This window comes from Natrix helvetica, assembly GCF_964273705.1.
Source record: "Natrix helvetica genome assembly, chromosome: 5".
NCBI lineage: Eukaryota > Metazoa > Chordata > Lepidosauria > Squamata > Natricidae > Natrix > Natrix helvetica.
The window spans coordinates 35961086-35983150 of NC_138551.1; the positions used below are offsets into that span (position 1 = coordinate 35961086).

The 22065-nt window shown below is 35.7% G+C and overlaps 1 protein-coding gene across 7 annotated transcripts in view; it reads left to right on the forward strand.

The window, feature by feature from the left end:
• Positions 1–22065, forward strand: part of DOCK10 (dedicator of cytokinesis 10) — a gene marked incomplete at its 5' end in the record, with an annotated part of 144329 nt that overhangs the window by 37095 nt on the left and 85169 nt on the right. For all 7 annotated transcript variants that reach the window (XM_081956362.1, XM_081956364.1, XM_081956368.1 and 4 more), the window contains 6 exons: positions 147–266; positions 5317–5406; positions 12190–12272; positions 15579–15651; positions 16805–16927; positions 17352–17486. In XM_081956362.1, the coding sequence (XP_081812488.1) occupies positions 147–266; positions 5317–5406; positions 12190–12272; positions 15579–15651; positions 16805–16927; positions 17352–17486 (624 nt within the window). The remainder of the gene's footprint in view (positions 1–146; positions 267–5316; positions 5407–12189; positions 12273–15578; positions 15652–16804; positions 16928–17351; positions 17487–22065) is intronic.

A 22065-nucleotide genomic window follows, 5' to 3' on the forward strand; every position in this document is an offset into this window, starting at 1 on the left:
ATCTGGCTATATTTTCAGCTTCACCATGCCAACCTGTACATAGCAACTATTGCGTGAAAGGATAATAGAAATGGAGCCCCAGATCCAAAAAGAAATACAATGGAATTATACAAGTTAAGTCTTTTTTGTGTGTTTTGTCTCCTCAGCAGGAGAAACCCAAACTTCTGGAACCTTTGGATTATGAAACAGTAATTGCAGATATTGAGAAGAATGTTGAAAATGATCGTCTGAAAGACTTCTTTTTGTTCCCTGAAGATGACTTTTCAGTGAGTGATTGGTGTTTACTAACAAAGCTAAGTCTCATCTAAAACTTTGTCAAGATGTTCCAGTTTTTATGCGTTGCACCACGTGAGACAGTATTGTGCTCAGCTTGGTTTCATTTTTTTTTAAAAAAAATCCAAGATACCTGGCTTAATGTAAAAAGAGGATTGATTTGGCCAAATCATACACAATAGTTTCTTTTCCTGTACTTTTAATCTTTAGATTCAAGAGTACTGAAATAGGCATGAAACTGTAGAAAACTAAGAAGCTTTCAAGGTTGATGTTAATCCATCAGGATAGGCGAGATCATGAAACAGATTCTACAAGTTGGCTGGAATCCACTGTATTGCCATAGGCTACAGTAATAGATCTAGAAAGCCTGATAAAAGTTTACCATCCCTCCCTCCTTCTCTCTATACAAGGGGTGTCCAACCTTAGCAACATTTAAGACTTGTGGACTTCAACTTCCAGAATTCTCTGGCCAGCAGGATAGACACCACTGCTCTATACGCTAATGAATTAAAGAGAAGTCAGTCTTATTTCTCATATTTCCTTCTGTTTCCTGGTCTCAGAGCATGTTTCTGCCTCATGTCTCCAGGTTATCTCCTTGGCTAGAGCAGGGGTATCAAACTTGATTTCATTGAGGACTGCATCATGGTTATGTGACTTTGGGGGGGCGTGGCCAAGATGCGTGTGGCCAACTTGACAACACTTGTGTCGGGGCACCTGTGATGACCCGAGTGCTCTACCAGAAAAAACAGGCTCCCGAGCTCCGTTTTCAGTTGCGCCAGCCGCCTGCAACCCTCTGCCAAGGAAAACAGCTCAGGAGGGCCATGTGCGGCCCTTCTGAGCTTTGTTTTCCCTGTTAGGCACCATGGGCCACTCCTTCACTGTTTCCAGGGCAGCCCCGCGAACCAGATCTAAGCACCACGCAGGCTGGATCTGGGCTTGAGTTTGACAGCCCTGCTCTAGATAAACCGAGTTAGTGAAAGACTCATCAGACTCCTTCCTTTGGTAACTTAGGGACACCATTTTTTGATTATACTAAGCTTATTAGGTTTAGTCCTCACAAGATAATAACCCCTAAGGTTAACGGGAATAATGGTTCATAGAATCTTTAACATTCTATAAAATTCTTCACCTATCTTTTATTCCACTGGAGATTATGAATGGTAAAATATCATTCTTCTATAAATCATTCTTTCTATAAATGTATTCAATGTACACTGGTACAGGATATATGCAGATCTCTCAGTTCCTAATACAACATATTTTTTTAAAAATGTGCTGCTGACATCACATTCTAAGGGCATTGTATTTTATCACAAGAAAACCTCTTAACAATTACACATTGTTGTGAAATAAAGGATGCAGAAGACAGGAGATGGGGTTTTTCTTTCATATCTCTACTATTATAGAATAGTGTCCTTTGAGATACAAGATTAATCCCAATCAAAGCAGTACAAAGGAATTAAAATATTAGTTCTAATATTAAAGCTTAATTGTGGTTATTGGTTGTTTTATGGTACTTTTTTAGATGTTACACTATACTATCTTGGATTTTTACTTACTTTAGATTTTAATCACAGTTAAAAATAATATTTTGTGGATCTTTAACTGTGATTCTGTAAACCACTATGTATCTGTTTGGATTTGACAATACATATAGCTAATAAAAATAAATAAATAAAATTCTTGCCCCAACTTATTCCAGGTGTTCTCTCGAGAGTAGCTTAAAATAACATTATTTTATGAACAGTTCTTTATGATGAGAATGCTTCTGCTAAATTCTAAGAAGAGAAGCTTGTTGAATCTTGAAAATTGCTATGAAATTCTTCCCAGAAATATTCATACTTTAATTTTTTGGTAACATTTGAGATTTGTATTTAATATTTTCACATTTTGACTAATATCGCGTAAATCGGAATATTGGAGTTTCCTGATATTGAAATATTAGTATTTGTTTTCATGTACTTTTAGAGATTATATTCAGGGGTGGGTTCCGGCTTCTGTTAATGCTGGTTTGCTCATGGACGCACTTCACGCACATGTGCAGTAATAAAAAAAAATAGATGGCACTATGGCACCGTCAATAGAACCAGTTCAGGGCCGTGGCTCGTCGAGTTACTACCTACTCGGACGAATCGGTCCAAACTGGTAGAAACCCACCTCTGATTATATTATATTTAAGCAGGGACTGAATAATTGTTGTATCTAATATTTTCATTAAAAATTGGACCTTAGCCCCTGTTTAATTTTTTAATGTGATGCTGCAAGTTTGGCAGGTTTTGCAGCTGGCTTCTCTAATACTTGTGGTTAACACTTTCCTTTATTGCCAATATTCAGCTTAGAGTAAAATAACAGAGTTGGAAGGGACCTTGGAGGTCTGCTAGTCCAGCCCCCTGCTTAAACAGGAAACCCTACACCACTTCAGACAAATGGTTATCATTTCAAAAACTTCCAGTGTTGGAACTTCCAACTTCTGGAGGCAAGTTGTTCCATTGATTCTAATTAGTTGTTCTAATTGTCAGGAAATTTATCCTTAGTTTTAAGTTGCTTCTCTCCTTGATTAGTTTCCACCCATTGCTTCTTCTCTTACCCTCAGCTTAGCATTAGCATTGATGGGAATAATTATGTAAGAAAAAGAAAAATAGAAAACATTTCCATCAGCTCCTTGGTGGTTCCCAGATTCTGCCCCACATAACTGCAGCCTTGGTCCAAAGCACTTTTGCAGGGGTTACCTAATTATAATGATTCCTGAATACAATACCAATAAAAGAATTTTTGAATTAAATACAATGTTGCATGCTTTTCTCTTAATTGATAATGCCATTCTGGAAATAATTTAGCTATTACTTTAACTGTCATCTGCATGATTTCATTTCAGCAGTTTTTCATTGGTAAAGGTTAATCTCCATATGAAGAGAAGTGTTTTAGCAATTGGGAAGCTAAACTGATGGTATCAGATGTGTCTCCACCAACCCATTTTCAATTCGGCAAAGGAAGAAAATTTTAAAATGAGCACAGCACATGGAATCTTCTTGCCTTTTCATGTTTTCTTACCCTTGAGGAAGTTATTTCTTCTAAGACAGTTTTCTCCATTCCTGGATTGTGTTTGAGCTATGAAAAAAGAATAATATGTGTAATAAGCTTTGCATTTAATGAGGTAGAAAAAGGATGTTTGCAACAATCTCTTAATGTAAATACAACAACCATTGGTCTTGCAAAACAAAAAATGAAATTATAGTGATGCATTAGGGAACACACAGGACAGAGAGCAAACTGTGTAATTCACTTTATTGTAATAGATGCCACAACACTCTGAAACTATAAAGGTTTTCCAATTTCCTCCTCAGATTTTTCAATCAAAGGTAGCATTTTCTCTGGCAGATCCAAATGTTTAAAATAAATAAAATGTCCATCTGGCTTTCCTGAAGATTATAATAATCTCTTTCAAATTGTATGGGTAGAGAGATTTGCATGTTAACGTATGTGTATAAATCTCAGTTTATATATAATTATGTACAAGGTTTGACATTATGAAAATGGTTTGCAGTCCTGTCTCTTAATTGTATCAGATTTGCTGTTAACAATATTTTACTGTTACTATGAATAAATCGTAAATGCTTCTGTATCACAACTTGAAATATATGTGTAAAGAAATGTATTTAAAGTAATTCCATTACAGATTCAACTTCAGCAGGAAGTTAAAAGAAAAAACCAGCAGTTGTTTCCAGGGTTATTGAATTTATTTTTCCAAAACAACCCTTGCATTGACAGTTAAAAAGAAAGCTTCATTTTCCAGCTAATTTACTCTGTCAAAAACTGAAGGAAAAATTTAATCTGTTTGTTCTTCTTTTGATAAAAGTTACCCATCTCTGAAAGGTATCTTTTCAGAAACATAATAATAGTCCTTGATTCTTGACTAGGTTTATGAGCAGGAATAAAAAGGAATCAGTATTACCAAAACTCTCTTATATGCAACTGATTATGCTGAAATTTTATTTTAAAAATATCTCAAACATTAATATTCTTAAAATATTTACATCTTGCCATTATTCCATTCAAAGCAATTTACTATAATAATTTGGGTACTATATGCTTTACTAAGGTAATATAAAGTCAGATTTTACTACACTGTTTCTAAAAATGGTGGTCTATCAGTGAGAAAAAAACTGGTTTGTTCGCACAGGTATCTATGCATTACTGTCATTCCTTGACTATTCAGGATTTATTAGAAATGATACACTTCCAAAAGCTGGATGCACAACAATCTGTCTGAAGGGTACATTTTTTCCACTTTTTTGTCTATCAGGGAAAGGCACTTTGTGGGTATTGCAAAACTCACTTATTTCAAATAATCCCCCCCCCCAAAAAAAAAACAGATGCAGAATTATTTCTTATGTATTATTCCAATAGAGATCCTACCTTTCTGCCTGTAGAACATTCATGAAAATGAAGTGACAATTGATGTATGATTGATCTGTGATTGTTGAAAATATGTTTTGCATCCAAATTCATTAGTAATTATTTAGATGAATTCAACCTTTAATTACTCTATTTCAGGGGTGTCAAACTGGATTTCTTAGAGGGCCAGATCAGCATTATAGTTCTTCTCCGTGAGCTGAGGGCGGGGAGTGGAGCGGGGAGAGATGGGACGGATACCTCCTACAGCACTCTGACAGCCAAAAATGGACAGCCCATGGGCCCCCTGCATAGCCCATTATCAGCCTCCCCAGCTTCCAGCAGCACATTGCCAGCCAAAAACGGGTCATGCGGAGACCCCGTAAGGCCTCCATGTGGCCTGTTTTTGGCCAGCAGAGTGTTGCAGGAGGCCAAAAATGCGCCGGGGGGGGCAATGAGCACAGGAACTGAGGGCCAGTCCTTTAATATTTCCAGGGTGGCCCTCTTGGCCTCATTTAAGCACCCCATGGGCCAGATCAGGCCCACGGGCCTTGAGTTTGACACCCCTGTCATATTTGATTACCTGTGTTATTTATCATTCTTTGATGCACAGGTGTGAACTTTTTTCTCTCTTTGTTGACTTCTCATTAGATAGCCACAATTCCCTGGGAAATAAGAACACTGTACTCATCAGTTCCTGTAGATGCAGAACAAAAAGCAGAATATTTATTTGTGAAAGAGGTAAAGTTATCATTCTTTACTCTACTTAATCTTGAATATACGTTTTTTCAGGATATTTATTTTTAAAAAATTATACAGTGTTGTATCTTTCAACCTCATGATCTCCCCACCCCCCTCTTCCGGGTATTGTTTTTCAGCCTCAGACATTAATGCTATGTTGTATCTGTTACTTGGCAATTGTTCTGTAGTTCTTCCTAGATATGTATTTGACACATGGTTGTGTCAGCACCTTGCCATTCTTGGTTAGATACTTATATTGTTTGTGTTTGGTTTATCTTTGGACCAGTGATGATGGTTATTTTTTTTGAAATATTTAATTGGGTATAATGAATCAGTTTGCAAGGTTATTTTGCACAAAGTTTAATTCTTAATTGGGATTGTATTTGAATTATTTGAAGAGAGAGATCAGGGGGAATTTGTGGTGGACTGTACTAGTCTGGATACACAGGAGGGAAAGGGTGCATTCCAGAGAAGTAAGTGACAGCTCAATTCAAATAATTTGCCTGAGAGAAAGAGGGTGAAGACAGGCCCTCCCTAAGAGTTCTCTGAATATAGGCTTATGAAGATAGCAGTGTGCTTTAGTTTGGCAAGATTCCATCTACAGGCGTAGGTGGTTCCGGGGTCCTGAAAGAATTTGCTTAAATGGAAATGGAGATATAAATATTTAGGTTCTTATATCTCTTAACTTTAAGTGGACTTTTGCTGATTGAGGATTTAGATATGGGTTTCTTTTAACTTTTTTCTTGTATGGGGTGTTTTATCTGCACTAATGCAGAGTTCCCAATCTTTCCGGCTTTACGGACCTGTCCTATGCTATCTGGGAAAAGGAACTTGAAAACTGCAAGGTAAATTAAAAGGAGCCCAAATTCTGAATCATTGTCTTATTCTAGTTCTAATTATTGGGAGAGGGGGGGTTGTCATGTTTCACAGACTGTGATAATCACCCTTAAAACAATCAGATTATTTAATACTGCTAATTTTTATAGTATTATAAAAATTTAGGAAATAAACATAAGACAGCAGATGGGGTATTATTAGATGATTAATATCATTCATCCTTGATATGTGGACTCCCAATGCAAGCTTCCATAATGAAGTCGTTATGTTTGAGTATATATACGACAATTCTATCTTTAAGATTGTGGAGCAGTTTTCATTGAGCATTTCCTATCTTCAAGAACTTATTTTGATAACAGTATAAATATAGTCTCCCAGGAAGTGTTCTTTGTAAGTTTGCACTTACACAAGACAATCATATTGATTCTTGAATAATAAGATCAGTTTAAATTAATCAAAGATTATTAATGAAACCTAGAGTTAAATTCATGATTTTATAGTCAAGTGAAATTAAAGAATGGCGTCAATGAGAGCATTTTAGTGTTTTGAATCAACAGGTAGAGTATTTTATGGAATAAAACAATGCTGTCCAACAACACTAAAAAAATGACTTACATCTGGTCCTTGCACTTATGACCATCACAGCATACTCATGGTCACATGATCAAAATTTGGGTGCTTGACAATCTGTACGTATTTATGATGGTTTCTGTGTACCCGGGTCATATGATCACCATTTGTGATCTTCCCAGCCAGCTTCTGACAAGCAAAGTCAATGGGGGGGAGGGGATCTAGATTCACTGGATTAACAGCCACATGATTCACTTAGCAAGTGCAGTGATTTGGTTAAAAACTGTGGCAAAAAATGTGATAAAATCAGGCACAACTCACTTAACAACCACATTGCTTAGCAATGGAAATTCTGGTCCCAATTGTACTGGACAGTAACTGAGATAAATTATTGTATGTTGGAGAGAAGCAATCTTACCATGCTTATTGCTGAGCTAGGCCAGGAATCCACCAACTCCTCATCTCATGATCCCTTCATAAGATTTCACATTATTCAAACATGTATTTTATGAAAATAATTTAATAAATACTGCTTTATGATTAGCAATATGAATAATAGTAACAATAATGGTTAATGCATTGACCTGTTGAGGGAGGGTCAATAGTTACCAACTGAGAGAACTCTGAACTAGCCATTCATGTGCTATTCACTGGCTAGGCATGTTTCAGAAGCTTATAGGCCAGTGATGGCGAACCTTTTGGGCACCGACTGCTAAAAAGGGAGCCCTTTGAGTACACTCATCTGGGCCGTGACCAGGAAGAAGAGCTGCCCAGGGTGCATGAGCATGCCCGAAAATGTATGTGCATGCATGCTAACCAGCAAGTCTTCCAGTTACTGCTGCGCATGCGCACGCACCAATCAGCCGGCCGGCATGCATGTTCATGCTGGAAAACGGAAGACCAGCTCTTCCAGTTTCCAGCACTGCTGCAAGCACAAAGGCCAGCTGATCGTTGCTCGCTCATGTGTGCCAGAAACTTGGAAGAGGAACGGACAACATGCGTGTTGGGCCATATGGCTCCATGTGCCACTTCAGGCACCCATGCCATAGGTTCGCCAGCTCAGTTGTAGGCTATAGATTGCCTCCCGCTTTTTCTCTCATTGAAGCAAAAAGCATTTTTTACAATGTGCATATCTTAAAATAGTGGTCTGACTTAACTTCATTGAGGAGTCTTCCCATAAACAGAATGTTGTAATTAAGACCCTCAAATAAAAATTCAATAGAAGAGCTTCAAACATCATGACTTTTGTACACTCATGGAAGCTGTTTTCCTGGTTTTGCTGAATTCCTGACTTAGCAAGGGCTGACTTTGACAAAGTATCCTGTTTCTAGCTATGATCTTCAGAGAATGATCAGGACCTTGAAAACTTCAAAAACTGATGCTCAGCATAGTAGCAAGGCCAGCTCTGGCTTCACTGTCTTTCTTGGAATACAGATTCATTTCAAAGTAGAATTGACACATTTTTTTTATCTGGAAAATATTGCAAACTGGCAAGGTTACTGCTCAACTGAACCTTTCCATAGAGCCAAAAGAGGTATGAGAGTCATGATGCAATGGTTAAGGGAATTATGGTTTCAATGGGAATTAATGGAATTATGCCAGGATATAGTATTTAAATTCTCTGCTTAAACTGTAAGGCGCATATTCCACGTATCATCTTCAGGTCTTTTATCTATATAGCCAGCACAAAGCTATGCCTCAGCATAAAATATTAGTTGTATGTGGGTTTTCTTTCCTTTTATATGATGGCCATAATTGCCAAAGTTCAGAATGAGGGTATTCTGAGTTCCATCACTCTTCCTAGGATGTTCTTCTCATAATAAAATATTCCATTATTTTAATTATTCCATATATCTTTTTTCATATATCTGAAGCTATGCACATCATGTGGCATTTCCAAGATAAACTATATTTCCTTATTTTATTTTATTCTGTCTACTTTGATTTTCCTCCTGTTTCTGAAACAAAATCCCTCCCCCGTTTATAATAGAAATAGTATTAACATTTCTTCCCAAACATTCTATTCTAAGTACACCTTGCAATCTCGTAAAGAAAAGAATAAGCCACATCTTGTATATTTGGTATTGAGGCTGTAGTACCCTTTCTCTGATTCCAGGTAATCTCAAAAAGGGATGCAATACCTCAGCAAAAAACAGAAGAAATTCTCTAAAATATCCTGGTTATGCAAGTCATACAAATTAAAACTGCAATTAAATTAAATTAAAATATTTAAATTAAGTGGCATTGTACAAACAGCATATGTTGTTTCATAGACAGAAAGACTAATCTTGTCAGTGAAAACCTTAGAAAAGCTAGAAGTCAGAGAGTAGTAGACTCTGCAAAATCTAGTGAGAGCTTACTTTTAAATTGGTTTTGAAATATATTATTTTTAAGTTAGAGAAATACACTTCCTGCCTTGGTTCATCACAATATCTCTGTGATGATGGGCAATTTGGAGCTGCTGTACTGTAAATCCCACATCCCTTCTCTTTCTGCCTTAATCATGTTTTGGGGGAGATACTTGAAATGTTATTGTAGCGATTTCTAATCTGTGAGGTTAACCAGTTAAAAGAGTTAGTGTTGTTTACAGTTCTCATTATTTCCATCCAATTTGCCAAAAAATGAAGAAACAACAGGCCTCTGATGTTTCTCCATGATAACCAATGGCTGAATCTTTTATTAAATTGAATGTCAGTTTAAAGGAAATGTTCTTTTCTTTGGGTCTTGCATATTAAATGTTAAATGTTTATTTCTACCTTTAAGTCTGGAATTTGAGCTGGAACTTTGCTGCTTAATTCACTTTATATCAAATTCTCCATCTCTCATCAACTCCATTTGTTTAATTTGTGAATTAAGCACATTGAAATGAAGACATTATTTCATAAAAATAATACTTAGGGTCCTCTGCTATAGAATTCATTTTCTTTTTGTATATAATGAATTTATTAATCTTTTTCTGAAAAACATGCAATCTTTCCTTGTGTCATCCTTCGCCCTTGAAAAACTGGTTGCATAAACCCAAGTGGGAGTGTAGCACACAAAAAGAGCAAAAGGGAGGAAAACGTAAAGAAGATATACCATACCATCTACCTCCAAATCTATCAACCATAGGGTTGGTAGCTTTGACCACTCTTCTCCTATCAGGGAGAGAAAAAACACATCCCAATGACCAAAAAGCTGACAGAGATATCAATGAAGCACAGAGCTGCTTTTGTAGAAAAGTAGAAATTACCATCTGATAGGATTAATTCATCTGAAAACAAAACCCCAACCAATATTAGATGGAAGATAAGAAATATTGTTTAGAAATCTTGGAGCATGTGATCATATACTGTTAATAGAGCCAAATATGCCATTGTAACATGTTTTTCTTTTTGTCTCCCTAACCTGGTACCTTTGGACTAATTTGACGCCTAGAGTGACCCAATTTTGTCTAGAGAATTAAATCTAACACATCTGTGGAGGAACACAGCTGTTTTTATGTGAAAAAGATAATTAGTTTTATTTTCAGTTCTTGATTTGTGCTTCCAGTATTTATCTGTAGGGTGTTTTCTTCCTCTCCCAGTATCTCCTGGTTGATATATGCCAGAAAAATATCAAAGGGGATTTCAGAACCAGGGGCCTTTTCCATCTAAGTCTAGAATAAGAACTCGCATCAACTTTACACTTATTACATTTTATAAATGTCGATAGGGTGCTAAGTGGGATAAGCAATTTGTCTATTTATATTTCTAGGATTTGTAGCTTTCTCTCGTTTCTAATTAAGTAAACGGGCAGGAACAGATTTCCTGAGACATTTTGTGCACATTATGGCAGAACAATCCAAGTTTGATGAAATTTTTCATAGTTTTTAAAATTTAAGCAAGGCAGTTAATATTGTTGGAGTTTTCTTTTTATTCCGCATATACAAACTGTGCTACGTTTATGAATGCAATTCTTTCTACTAGTGTATAAGAACTGATACATTGTACATGCCAATTTTGAATCAGTTTACAAATACTGAAGCAGGCAAGGATATAATTGAGAATTAAGTCTATGTTGATTCCCTACTTTTGCATAACTGTGCCATTGTCTCATATATAACACCAGCGGCAGACATATCAGCAAAAGAGAGAGAGAGAGAAGGAGAAAATTGCCTATTTCTTTAATAATGTGCTTTTTGTCCGTTGCCTACTAGAGAATGAATAAAATGTGGGTTCTGTTTTATTCCAGATCTAACTCACTGAATAATCTTTCTCACAGGCTCAGATAGTTAGTACACGTTACTGATAATCAAATGTACATATACTATGTAACCCAAACTTTTGACAAACTGAGAGAAAAGTGTTCTTGTTCTGCCAATCAGCATTGTAAAGGCTAGTCCTATTGCATTTTATTAAAATCGCATTGCACTTCTTAGAAAGAAAAGGAATGCCAGCAAACCAATATTGGAAAGTATTACTCCTCATTAGTTTGTACTTGATGCAGCCACATATATAATTAGACGATAGTGTACCTACTTAGCGTAGTACAAAACTTGGCCTCCTTGTTACCTCATTATTTAAGTACTGTAGTATTTTTTTGCATAACTTGCAAAAGAAAACATAAAAATTACTTTTTTAAAACGAATGTTGACAAATGAGATGGTCGTCTTTATCGACATATTATATTCTCCATAGCATTTAGCTACAAAATGTGTGACAGAAGCTCCAGTTTTCCTGATCATAAGCAAGCCTGCTTTAGGGATTTGCAATGAGCTACAGATTTATATTTGATTGATGCTTCAATACATCAACAAGAGATTTCAAGAGGCTCAAAAAACCAATTCATAGTCTGGAAAACAAAACCTCTGGGGTGATGTAGAACTGAGCAATTTTTATGTGGGAGAAAATATGACAGTTAAATTACAACTGAACTGCATTATAGGCATATTATAAGCAAAACAGGAGTTTTATCATTGCTTTCAGTGGAATGTAAATATTATTTACAGAAATAATATGTAGTATTAGGTAAACAAAGACAATATGCTTTTGAAAATATAAGAAAAAGCTTAGACATTTTTTTTCATAAAACAAAGCTGTGTTAGGCATTGCAACAACTAATGATTCTATGCTTGTTTGATCAAAATTTTATCTGCAAAACCTCTTTAAGCTGTGTTGTTCAGTGATCTAATCTCATATGTGCTTCCCAGGATTGAAACACAATTACCTTTTTAAATTGTTTTTATTTTGCCTAATGTTACCATTCAGTTCTTAGGTCTATAAATTGCATACCAAAATACTACAAAGTTACCTACAAAATGCTTATATTGGCAACAGATGCATATACGTTTGTCACCTGCAACCAAGCCTAATTGATTTCCTTCTTAATCTAATATGTTCTTCTGTATTGTTTTAGGCATGTAAATATTACAGTTCTCAATGGCATACTGTAGACTACAAATATGAACAGTATTCAGGAGATTTTAGACGTCTGCCACAGTAAGACACTATGCTTTCTTACTTTTTTTCTTTTAAAATATTACATTTAAAAATAATTGTCTTGGTCACCCAGAACAATTGCCTCTAGTCTCTAATAAATTATCTAAGGATACATTATACTCTGGTCAGTGTCTCTTTGCACTTCTACCATCAGGCAGAAGGCATCAAAGTATAGCCAGCCGAACAAACAGGTTTAAAGATAGTTTCTATCCTTGGGCTGTGAGACTTTTAAATACAACCACAATCACTCCATGCACACACTAGTTTTTTTTCTTTTTCTTTCTTTTTTCGTTTCTGTTATAATTTTGCACCAGTGAGGTTAAAACCAATTTCGTTGCATTTAAGTACAATAACAATAAAGATTATACTTATACTTATTATGCAAACATTTCATGTTATATTATCATGTCTTACTCTTCTAATAAATGCATAATTGTGCTGGAATGAAATACAATCAAATAGCAGCTGCCTTAAAGAGTTATTTAAATCTCACAGGTTCCACAATACAACCCTGGGGTATAAATATTGATGCTTTAAAGAGTTGTACACAAGTCCTTTCTCGTATCCTGTTCCAAAACACCCTTAGAATTATTTCCAAAGTTATATATAAACTATTATGTAGAAGAGGATATTGTGAATTCTATTATCCTGCAGCAGCCCTTTATAAGGAGTCTTATTAAAACAAAAGCTTCATCTAGAACAGGGGTGTCAAACCCACATCGTCACCGTGGCATCATGTGATGTATCAGGGCTTTTTTCTCCTTCGCTAAACCAGGAGTGGCCATGGCCAGCGTGTGACGCATTCAGCCTACAGGCTGGGAGTTTGACAGCACTGATCTAGAAGGTGATGGCTATTCTTTAAATCAACTATTTTTCACATGGAGAAAATATTGGTCTAGGACCAGCATGACTTGAAGCTTTAAATACTTCCATTTTTTAAAAAAATATTAATTACACCTTGTCTTGAATTTTGAGCAAGAATAGTATGAACTCGAATTGGGTAGTTGTATTATGATGGTGGTATAACTGAAATTTGAAACCCTGTACTTGGCTGATTCAATTGTTTCCATATCTGGAGGCAAGTTGCATTAGCAAATACACAGGGAGAAATATAGATTTGGAGAAGTCAGCTATGCTTAGAAGCATATTTTAATAGAAAGGAAGCTTCTACTTTTCTAAAAATACACCTTTGAGGTAGCAAATAAATGATGTGGCTCATTTGGAGACAAAAAGTCTGGCATAGATTTTAAGGACCCAATTCATGCATGATGTTTTATCGTGAGAAGTATAGAGTATTTAGTTCACTTTGCAGTCATGTTTAGCAACCAGCATAGGACTTCCATTAATAGCTGACTCCTAGGGCTTTTTTTTTTTAACAAACTCATTTTTAAAAAGAAGAAACAACTCTTCATACTATTTTTAGCATTAAAGGTGCTTGTAATTAAGGCTAAACAAAACTCAGTGTTTCTAATAATTCAGAAATACTAGTGAGATGCTCTTTTGGCATCAGGAATTAACACTTCAGTAATGCATAAAATTGTCAACCATAAACCATAATGTCATGCTTTCAAAACATAAGAAAAAAAAAGAATGACTCATTTTCCATTTTATAAGCAATGTGTTAAAACTGCATAATTTTATTTACTAAAATAAAAATGCATAATTGAGATCTCAAATCTATTGATCTGTTATGCTGATGATACTTAGCCCAACTTGTGTAATAGTTAACTAAAGGCACATGACTTTAGTGAGAGTTATTCTGTAATACATGTTCTTTAACTATAAATATATAGTTTAGTTAAATATTTAATCAAATATCTCAATTGGAATCCAATAATAATTCTGGCTGTTATTCCTCCAGTCAACATCATTTTCCCAGATGAGAAAAGCAAATTCTTGTTTAGATTCTCCTCTGAATCTCTATGATAGATATCTGTAAAATGGATAGATTGCAATATCATTTATTCGTTCAATTTATGATACATCTTTCTAGCCCAGCAAGAACTCAGGGTGAAATACAGAATAAAGAATCAATCAAAGTTAAAAGCCTGATAAAAGGCATGCAGTATTACATATGTTGTGAAAGCTAAGTGGAGGCCCAATGCAATTCCCAAATTAAATGCATTCCATAGCCTGAAAGCAACTTGGAAGACTCTCTGCCCAATGTCAGAAAGATGAATTTGACAGTGAGGAAACCCTCAAACAAGTGTCTTCTGCAGATCTTAACAACTAGATAAGTTCATCATATAAAAGGTGGTCTCTTAGAAAATGAACTTTTAAACAATGTATTTTTCTGTGACAGTTTTTCCAGACTGGATGGCCCAATTTTAGAAATTTCTCATTTAATAACTGAAGAAAAGTTCATTGCATCTCAGTTATCTTCAGTGAATTAGCCATAGCCCTATCTAGCCATTTTGAGGAAGGTATTATGAAAGAGTTCATTTCTGTTGCAGAATGCATTTGCACTCATAAAAGTAGTATGATGTTTTTTGATTAGTGTGGTGGGCTCTGCTTTGCTTGGGGAATTAAAGGTTTAAAAGGTTTGCTTTTTTCTGTAAATAACTATTACACTGTATCTTACATTTCCATTGTAACTGAAAGGCATGAAACAGCCCACACATAAGGGAGAATGGGCTAAGAGGCAAAATGCATTTGGATTCTAATTTAAAAAATATTTTTAACACTTCTATTAATGTCTCTAGAAACAACTGAGGAGTACCTCAAATATATTCAGATAATAATTTTCTCACTAATTTTGAGTCTTTTTTCTGTATGGTTTATTTTTTATTATATTCACTAAGCATATATCTAATACTAAGATATGTAACCCATGCCCTACTCAATGCAAGAAATCCAATATAGGATGCGACTAGAGGATCCACTTAAGGATTATCCATTTCCAGTGTAGAGCAGTTCTATTTTTATGTTGTTATCTTGTGTTATGAAATTAAACTATTATATGTTGTGCCTTGTTGGGTTTCACTCTACATTTTAAATTCTTGTAAATAATCAGTGATATAGTAGTAGCACTTAGGTTTATATACTACTTCATAGTGCTTTACAGTGCTCTCTAAGCAGTTTACAAAACCAGCATATTACTGCCAACAATATGGATCCTCATTTTACTGACCTCAGAAGGATGGAAGCCTAAGTCAATCTTGAGCCAGTCAGGATTGAACTCCTGGGAGTGGGCAGAGTTAGTTTTCAATACTTCATTCTGTACCACCACATCTTCATAGTTCTTTATAATGTAGCAAATTATTTGGCACATATATTAGCAGCACCACTAAAAATGTTCTTCCTTAGACATGAATACAGACCAGAGAAACTTCCTTCACATTCCTTTGAAATTGATCATGAAGATGTTGACAAGGATGAAGTAAGTGTATGACTGTCAATTTTTATTTTATTATTCCTAAATGCTTTCAGATCTAGTAGGGAGGATCCAGATCCCCAGCAGTGTCATGTGATGTGGCTTAGGAAGTATGTTTTCTTTGTTACAGTTCCTGCTCTTGGAAAATCAAACCACCTGAAACTTTTTGGCCTACAACAAAGTCCAATCCAAAGTCCACACTGGAGCCAGGATGTTAATGAAACTCAGGGTGGTACTATATGAGAGAGAGAGAGAGAGAGAGAGAGAGAGAGAGAGAGAGAGAGGGAGGGAGGGAGGGAGGGAGGGAGGGAGGGAGGGAGGGAGAGAGAGAGAGAGAGAGAGAGAGAGAGAGAGAGATGATAGATAGATGGATGGATGGATGGATAGATAGATAGATAGATAGATAGATAGATAGATAGATAGATAGACAGACGATAGATAGATAGATAGATAGATAGATAGATAGATAGATAGATAGATAGATAGATAGATAGATAGATAGATAGATAGATGATAGATATGGAGATGGAGATAGAGATATGCTTCATGTGGATTTTTTAAAATTTATTTTTCTTTAGGTTTTGTTGTTGTTGTTCTGGTAGATGGATAGCTAGGTAAAGCTAAAGGTTCCCTCACACATATGTGCTAGTCATTCCTGACTCTAAGGGGTGGTGCTCCATTTCAAAGCCGAAGAGCCAGCACTGTCCGAAGATGTCTCCGTGGTCATGTGGCCGGCATGACTAAACACCGAAGGCGCACAGAAGGCTGTTACCTTCCCCCCAAAAGTGATTCCTATTTTCCTAATTGCATTTTTACATGGTTTTGAACTGCTAGGCTGGCAGAAGCTGAGACAAGTAATGGAAGCTCGCTCCATTACATGGTGCTAGGGATTCAAACCACTGAACTGTTGACCTTTCTGATCAACAAGCTCAGTGTCTTAGCCACTGAGCTACCACGTCCCTATAGCTATATAAATTTGTTGAATAAATAAAAACATTTTCAGTTTTTGAAAGGAAACACATTTCTTAAGAAAATTATACATCTAACAGTTCTAAGAGGTGATACCATTATTAGAAAGTGCATAGCTATAAAAATCTCAGCATGTTCTGAGTTTTTATCTTACAAACAAAATCAAAGAGTTTTAATGTCTTTCAATCAGGATACAACATCTCATTCATCTTCGAAAGGCGGTGGAGGTGGAGGAGGAACTGGAGTTTTCAAATCTGGCTGGCTTTATAAGGGGAATTTTAATAGCACAGTAAATAATAGCATTACAGTTCGGGTAAGAAAATTACTACTATTTTCTATTGTAAAAGGAGAGCAATGTTAGTTTCTGTTGGTAAAAAAAAAATCAGAAGAAGCCTAATACCAAACTCCTTTTCATTGTTTAATATCTGTCCTCTGACTTAATTATCATCATTTTTTTCTTTGTATTTTCACTTGTTTGCTTAGCTCCAAAATGTAATTAATGAAACTGTTTCAGCAATAATATGAGTATTTACTAGACATAAGCTGTACTAAATTCAATTGATGGTTCGAAATAAGGCTGCGTACTGTTGCAGTATAAATGACATTAAAGTGGCCAGTTCCATTGTCATTATTCTTTATTCTTATTAGTGGTGTTTTATTTTCAGTTTTCTATGAATTAAACATCTGGCCAGAAATAATTTGTGTTACAGCCAATTCTGTTTCTTATTTTCACATAGTCGTTCAAAAAGCGCTATTTTCAACTGACACAATTGTCAGACCACTCGTATATAATGAACTTTTATAAAGATGAAAAGATCTCAAAAGAGCCCAAAGGCTGCATCTTTTTGGATTCCTGTACAGGGGTGGTGCAGGTAAGTCAGCAGTTTTCCAAATATAGCTAGATTTACTGTATGAGTGTCTTTATTGCCTCTGCGTTTTCTCAACCATGTTTTAATTTTAACAGTTCTTTGCTCTTGAAGAATAGAATCTTTCTAAGATTCTACAGGTTTGTCCAGATTCAGGAGAACCAGTAGCTCACGTTATGGCCGGTTCGGAGAACCTCCAAATCCCACCCTTGGCTGGCCATGCCCACACTGCCCCCCCCCCAGGAATCTCCACATAGCCCATTTTGGATGCAAGGTAAGTGCAGGGACCACACGGAGGCTCGGGGAGGAGGAAAAATGGACCTCCCAGAAATTCCAGAAGGGCCTCTGGAGCCTGGGGGAAGCAGTTTTTGCCTTCCCAGAGGCTCAAGGAAAGCCTCTGGAACCTGAAGAAGGCAAAAACGCCCACCGTGGCCATGCCCACCCAGCAACCAGGCAAAGAACCCATTGCTGAAATTTTGTAAATATTCCTTCTCTCCTAAACACATTGTACAATATGTTATGTTCAGAACCTCTCATTGCCCATACAGTACTCCCTAAAATGATTCCCAGATTTTCATTGTAAAAATCAAAACTAGCTTTCATCCTAATAAATTTTTCCATATATATAAATAAAATGACTTGCAATTATGCCATATACCAAAAACAAACAAGGCTTTTTTTCTTAGCAAAAATCCATAAATCAAAATTCTCCTTCATTTTTCAGTCTCTGAATAACTTAATGTATTTTAATCTCCTTCCACCTACCCAATCTTGTCATCTAACAGAATAGTCACATTTTCCAGACTGTCTCTGTGCAGAATGTTGAACAATATCTTCCAAGATTCATCTTCTTTCATTATCACCATTTCTTAGAGTACAGAAACCTATGAATTTTTTCTCCTTACTGGAATTTTGTATATAAAATGGAATATATCTTAAAATTTCCAGCGTGGCTTTTCTTTCATGAACAAAATTTCCCATGGCATTTCAAATGTACCACATGATACTTTGTTTTTGTATGAGCAGTTTAATAAAGCTCCTTAGTCTTAAAAAAAAACCCTTTACATCTGTTGTTGAATGGTTGAATGTTTGAAGTTAATATCAAGTTCAATTCTGCCAAAACGGTAATCCTGAGACAGACTTCAAACACAAGATCTGGTTCGCATATTTCTGAATCCCAATAATAGAAAAGCCCTTTTATACAAAGCAAAACAAAAACAAAAACCCTTTTTTCATTATTTTCCTCTTTATTTCAAAAGTACAGCTTGTGTTTCTCCTGTTGCTTTCTGTTAGGGAATAAAACTTGACTTCTGTTGAATTATCCATGCTAAACAGTTTTCTTATTACCCCTGATGTGGGTCTATGTGCTTCTTTAAAATAATGAGTTCTAGGTAAAATGGCTCAGACAAATCAAGAGGTTCAGAGACTTTTGAGATAATTCTGGTGTGCATAGAAAAATCAGTGTGCATAACCATTTCTCATTTCAATTACACAGAAAAGCTACCCAAATAGCTTTTTAACGCATGCCTAATGAGATTTTCCAGATCATGTTTACATTTTAAAACTGTATCCTATTTGCCTTTGCCAAATGGAGAGAAAAGACGCAAATATTTCCTGGTCCCATGCATTGCCTCTGATTGATTACAGTATCTAACTTAGTTATGGCTGGTATTCATAGCTTTCAACTACATAAGATGCAATACAGGTTTTATCCAGTTTGCTTGTAAATATGTTTTTTATTGTATTTGCTAAAAAGGACAGAATTTTGTAGCACAGTCCAAAGGGCATTGTGTCCAAAATAGTTTTTTTTTCTTTCTTCTATAAACAATGCACAATTATTTATTTAGTATTTAATTTTTATATTACTGAAAGTACAGCATTCTTAGCAGTACATAAGTAAATCAAATACAAATCAAATGTACTATACTTGGTGCCAAGCCATTTAGAGCTTTTTAAATTAAAACCAGCAACCAGTATTTTAAATTGTACCAAGAAATGTTTTGGAAACGGGTGCCTATCCTATAATACCTCCATAACCCATTACTGATGTCTACCGCAAGTCATCAAATAGCAAAGATCCATTTTTACAGCATGTACCAAGGGATAGTGTGGTGTATCATTTAATTCTGTAGTTTATTATCATTAAGAAAAGTTTGTTTTGTCCTGTTAACAATTGGATAACATTCATTTTAAAAGTCTTTAGGCTAATATCTTAACACAAATCCATCCTTTCGTTTCTTAATGTTTCTTCTTCAGTGAAAGTTTTGCTATCTTCTTTTCAGCATGCTTTATTATTTTTCAAATATTCCATTTTACCATTTTTGTGCTTCCTTTGTAGTTAAAAGTAGTTGCAATTGACTTTTATGTCTCTTATTAAATCATTAAATTAACACGATCATATTTAATTAATGTGATCAGATTTTAATTACATTTAAATTAAGTTTAATATTTTGCCCAGATCTATCTAATTTTTGTCCAGATCTTACCCACTTCTTCGGCATTAACCTCCCCTTCCCCCAGTAATATTCAAATATCATACCCTGAAATGTTACCTAATTCTACTGTTAAATACATGGAATAAAATCTTCCACAGCTCTAAAAGAACCTGTATCCATAGCTGATCCGCATATTATCAGAAGAAATAGACTAAAACGAACTTAGGCAGTATAAAAATTGAAGAAGAGCAATTGCTCAAATTAGTGGTGGCTTAAGGAATGGGTAATTCCATCTCTAATATAAACTCATCCAAGTCTAGGGTAGCTGCTGCAAACTATCTGATGTGGTATTTCTGACATTCTTTTTGCATGTTCTAATGTTGAAGTTTAAATTAAATGTGGGAAACAGCTCAGTTCTCTTTTTTTTAAATGCATTTGAAAAATTTTCTATTAACTTAGCTGCAGAAGTAAACATTTTGCTAAATATTTGGGAATGTGAAGCTTTTGCATTACATCTTTTATTCCTTTAAAGATGCTGACTTCTTGCTATATTATATTTATAATGCACCATAGGAAAACACTTTTTTAAAAAAAAATGTTCAATTACATTCTGATGTTGATTTGAACATAAACATAAAAAACACATGGACAGTATAGATATAGAACATATATTAATGGAATATTAATATCTTCCTTGTTTTAGAATGCTATTTATGCATGTGTTTATACATTGGCCAAGCCTTGGCTCCTTTCAGTTAGTGTGTTTCCTTCTCTATCAGTTTCCCTATGAAATTAGGTCATTAGACAGGACATTCTTCATAATTTCTTTCTTCTTTGAAATTGAGTGGAAAAAACCCTTCCCTAAACAAGCACACAGATAGTCTTTCTTTATAAGGTTAATCTTCCAATAAGCTTGGCAGAAATAATTTTATTTTGTACTGTCAAAACTGTTTACATTTCTTTAAAAATTCAGCAGACTTAGTAGAGTAGGTTAAATATGAAGGATATGCTTTGTAGTTTAACAGATACTTTGCAGATTTTATTTTCAGAAATTAATTGACTTATATTTTATTATAATGGACTTCATTGGTTTAAATTCTGTTGATGTTTTACAAGAATCAGATGCAAACCATACAGCTAAAATAATAATTCCTTAATAAGTTAGAGACAATGTAGCATGTGCGTGTATGTGTGTGTGTGTGTGTGTGTGTGCGCGCGTGCGTGCTTTTGTAGATTTTCACAGGTGTAGGTATGCTGGTCTTGTATTCGGGTCTTTTCCTGTGTAAGATTGAGATTGTCTTGTCTAGGGGCATGTCTTGTCTAGGGGCGTAGAGGGACGGCAGCTCTGATCACGTTTTAAGCCCAAAACACTAGCCTATAGATGACGAGTGAGACCTCGCCAAAACGTTGCCAAGACAATCTCAATCTTACACTGGAAAAGACCCGAATACAACAAGACCAGCATACCTACACCCATGAAAATCTACAAAAACAAATATATATAATAATAATAATTAATAATAATAATAATTTTATTTGATTAGCCGCAACCCTCTCCCGAAGGACTCGGGGCGGCGTACAATCAAAACGGATAAAAATACACATAAGACAAACATATATACAAAAAGAACAGAGACATATACATATGTGCATGGAGGAGAGTTGACTTATAAGTGAAAGACAGTTAAAAACACAATTTAAAATCCCCTTAAATAAAATTACTAAATTAAAAAACCCATCAGGAGCGATACGAAGTTATGGTTGGGCCAGGCCAGCTATTTGGAAAAGGTGGGTCTTGAGCTTGACACGTAAGGAGCGGAGGTCAGTAGTGGTCCTAATATCCGGGGGGAGGTCATTCCACAGGGCTGGGCCCGCCACAGAGAAGGCTCTGCTCCTAGGCGCCGCCCCATGGCACTGTCTGGTGGACGGCACCTGGAGAAGTCCCTCTCTGTGCGAGCGAATGGGTCGTAGGGATGTATGGGGCAGAATACGATCCCGCAGGTAACTAGGTCCTGAGCCATGGAGCGCTTTAAAGATCGTAATCAAGACCTTGAAACGCACTCGATAGACCACAGGAAGCCAGTGCAGCTCGCGCAGGAGAGGTGTCACATGGGAGTACTTAGTACTCCCCATAATCACCCGCGCGGCCG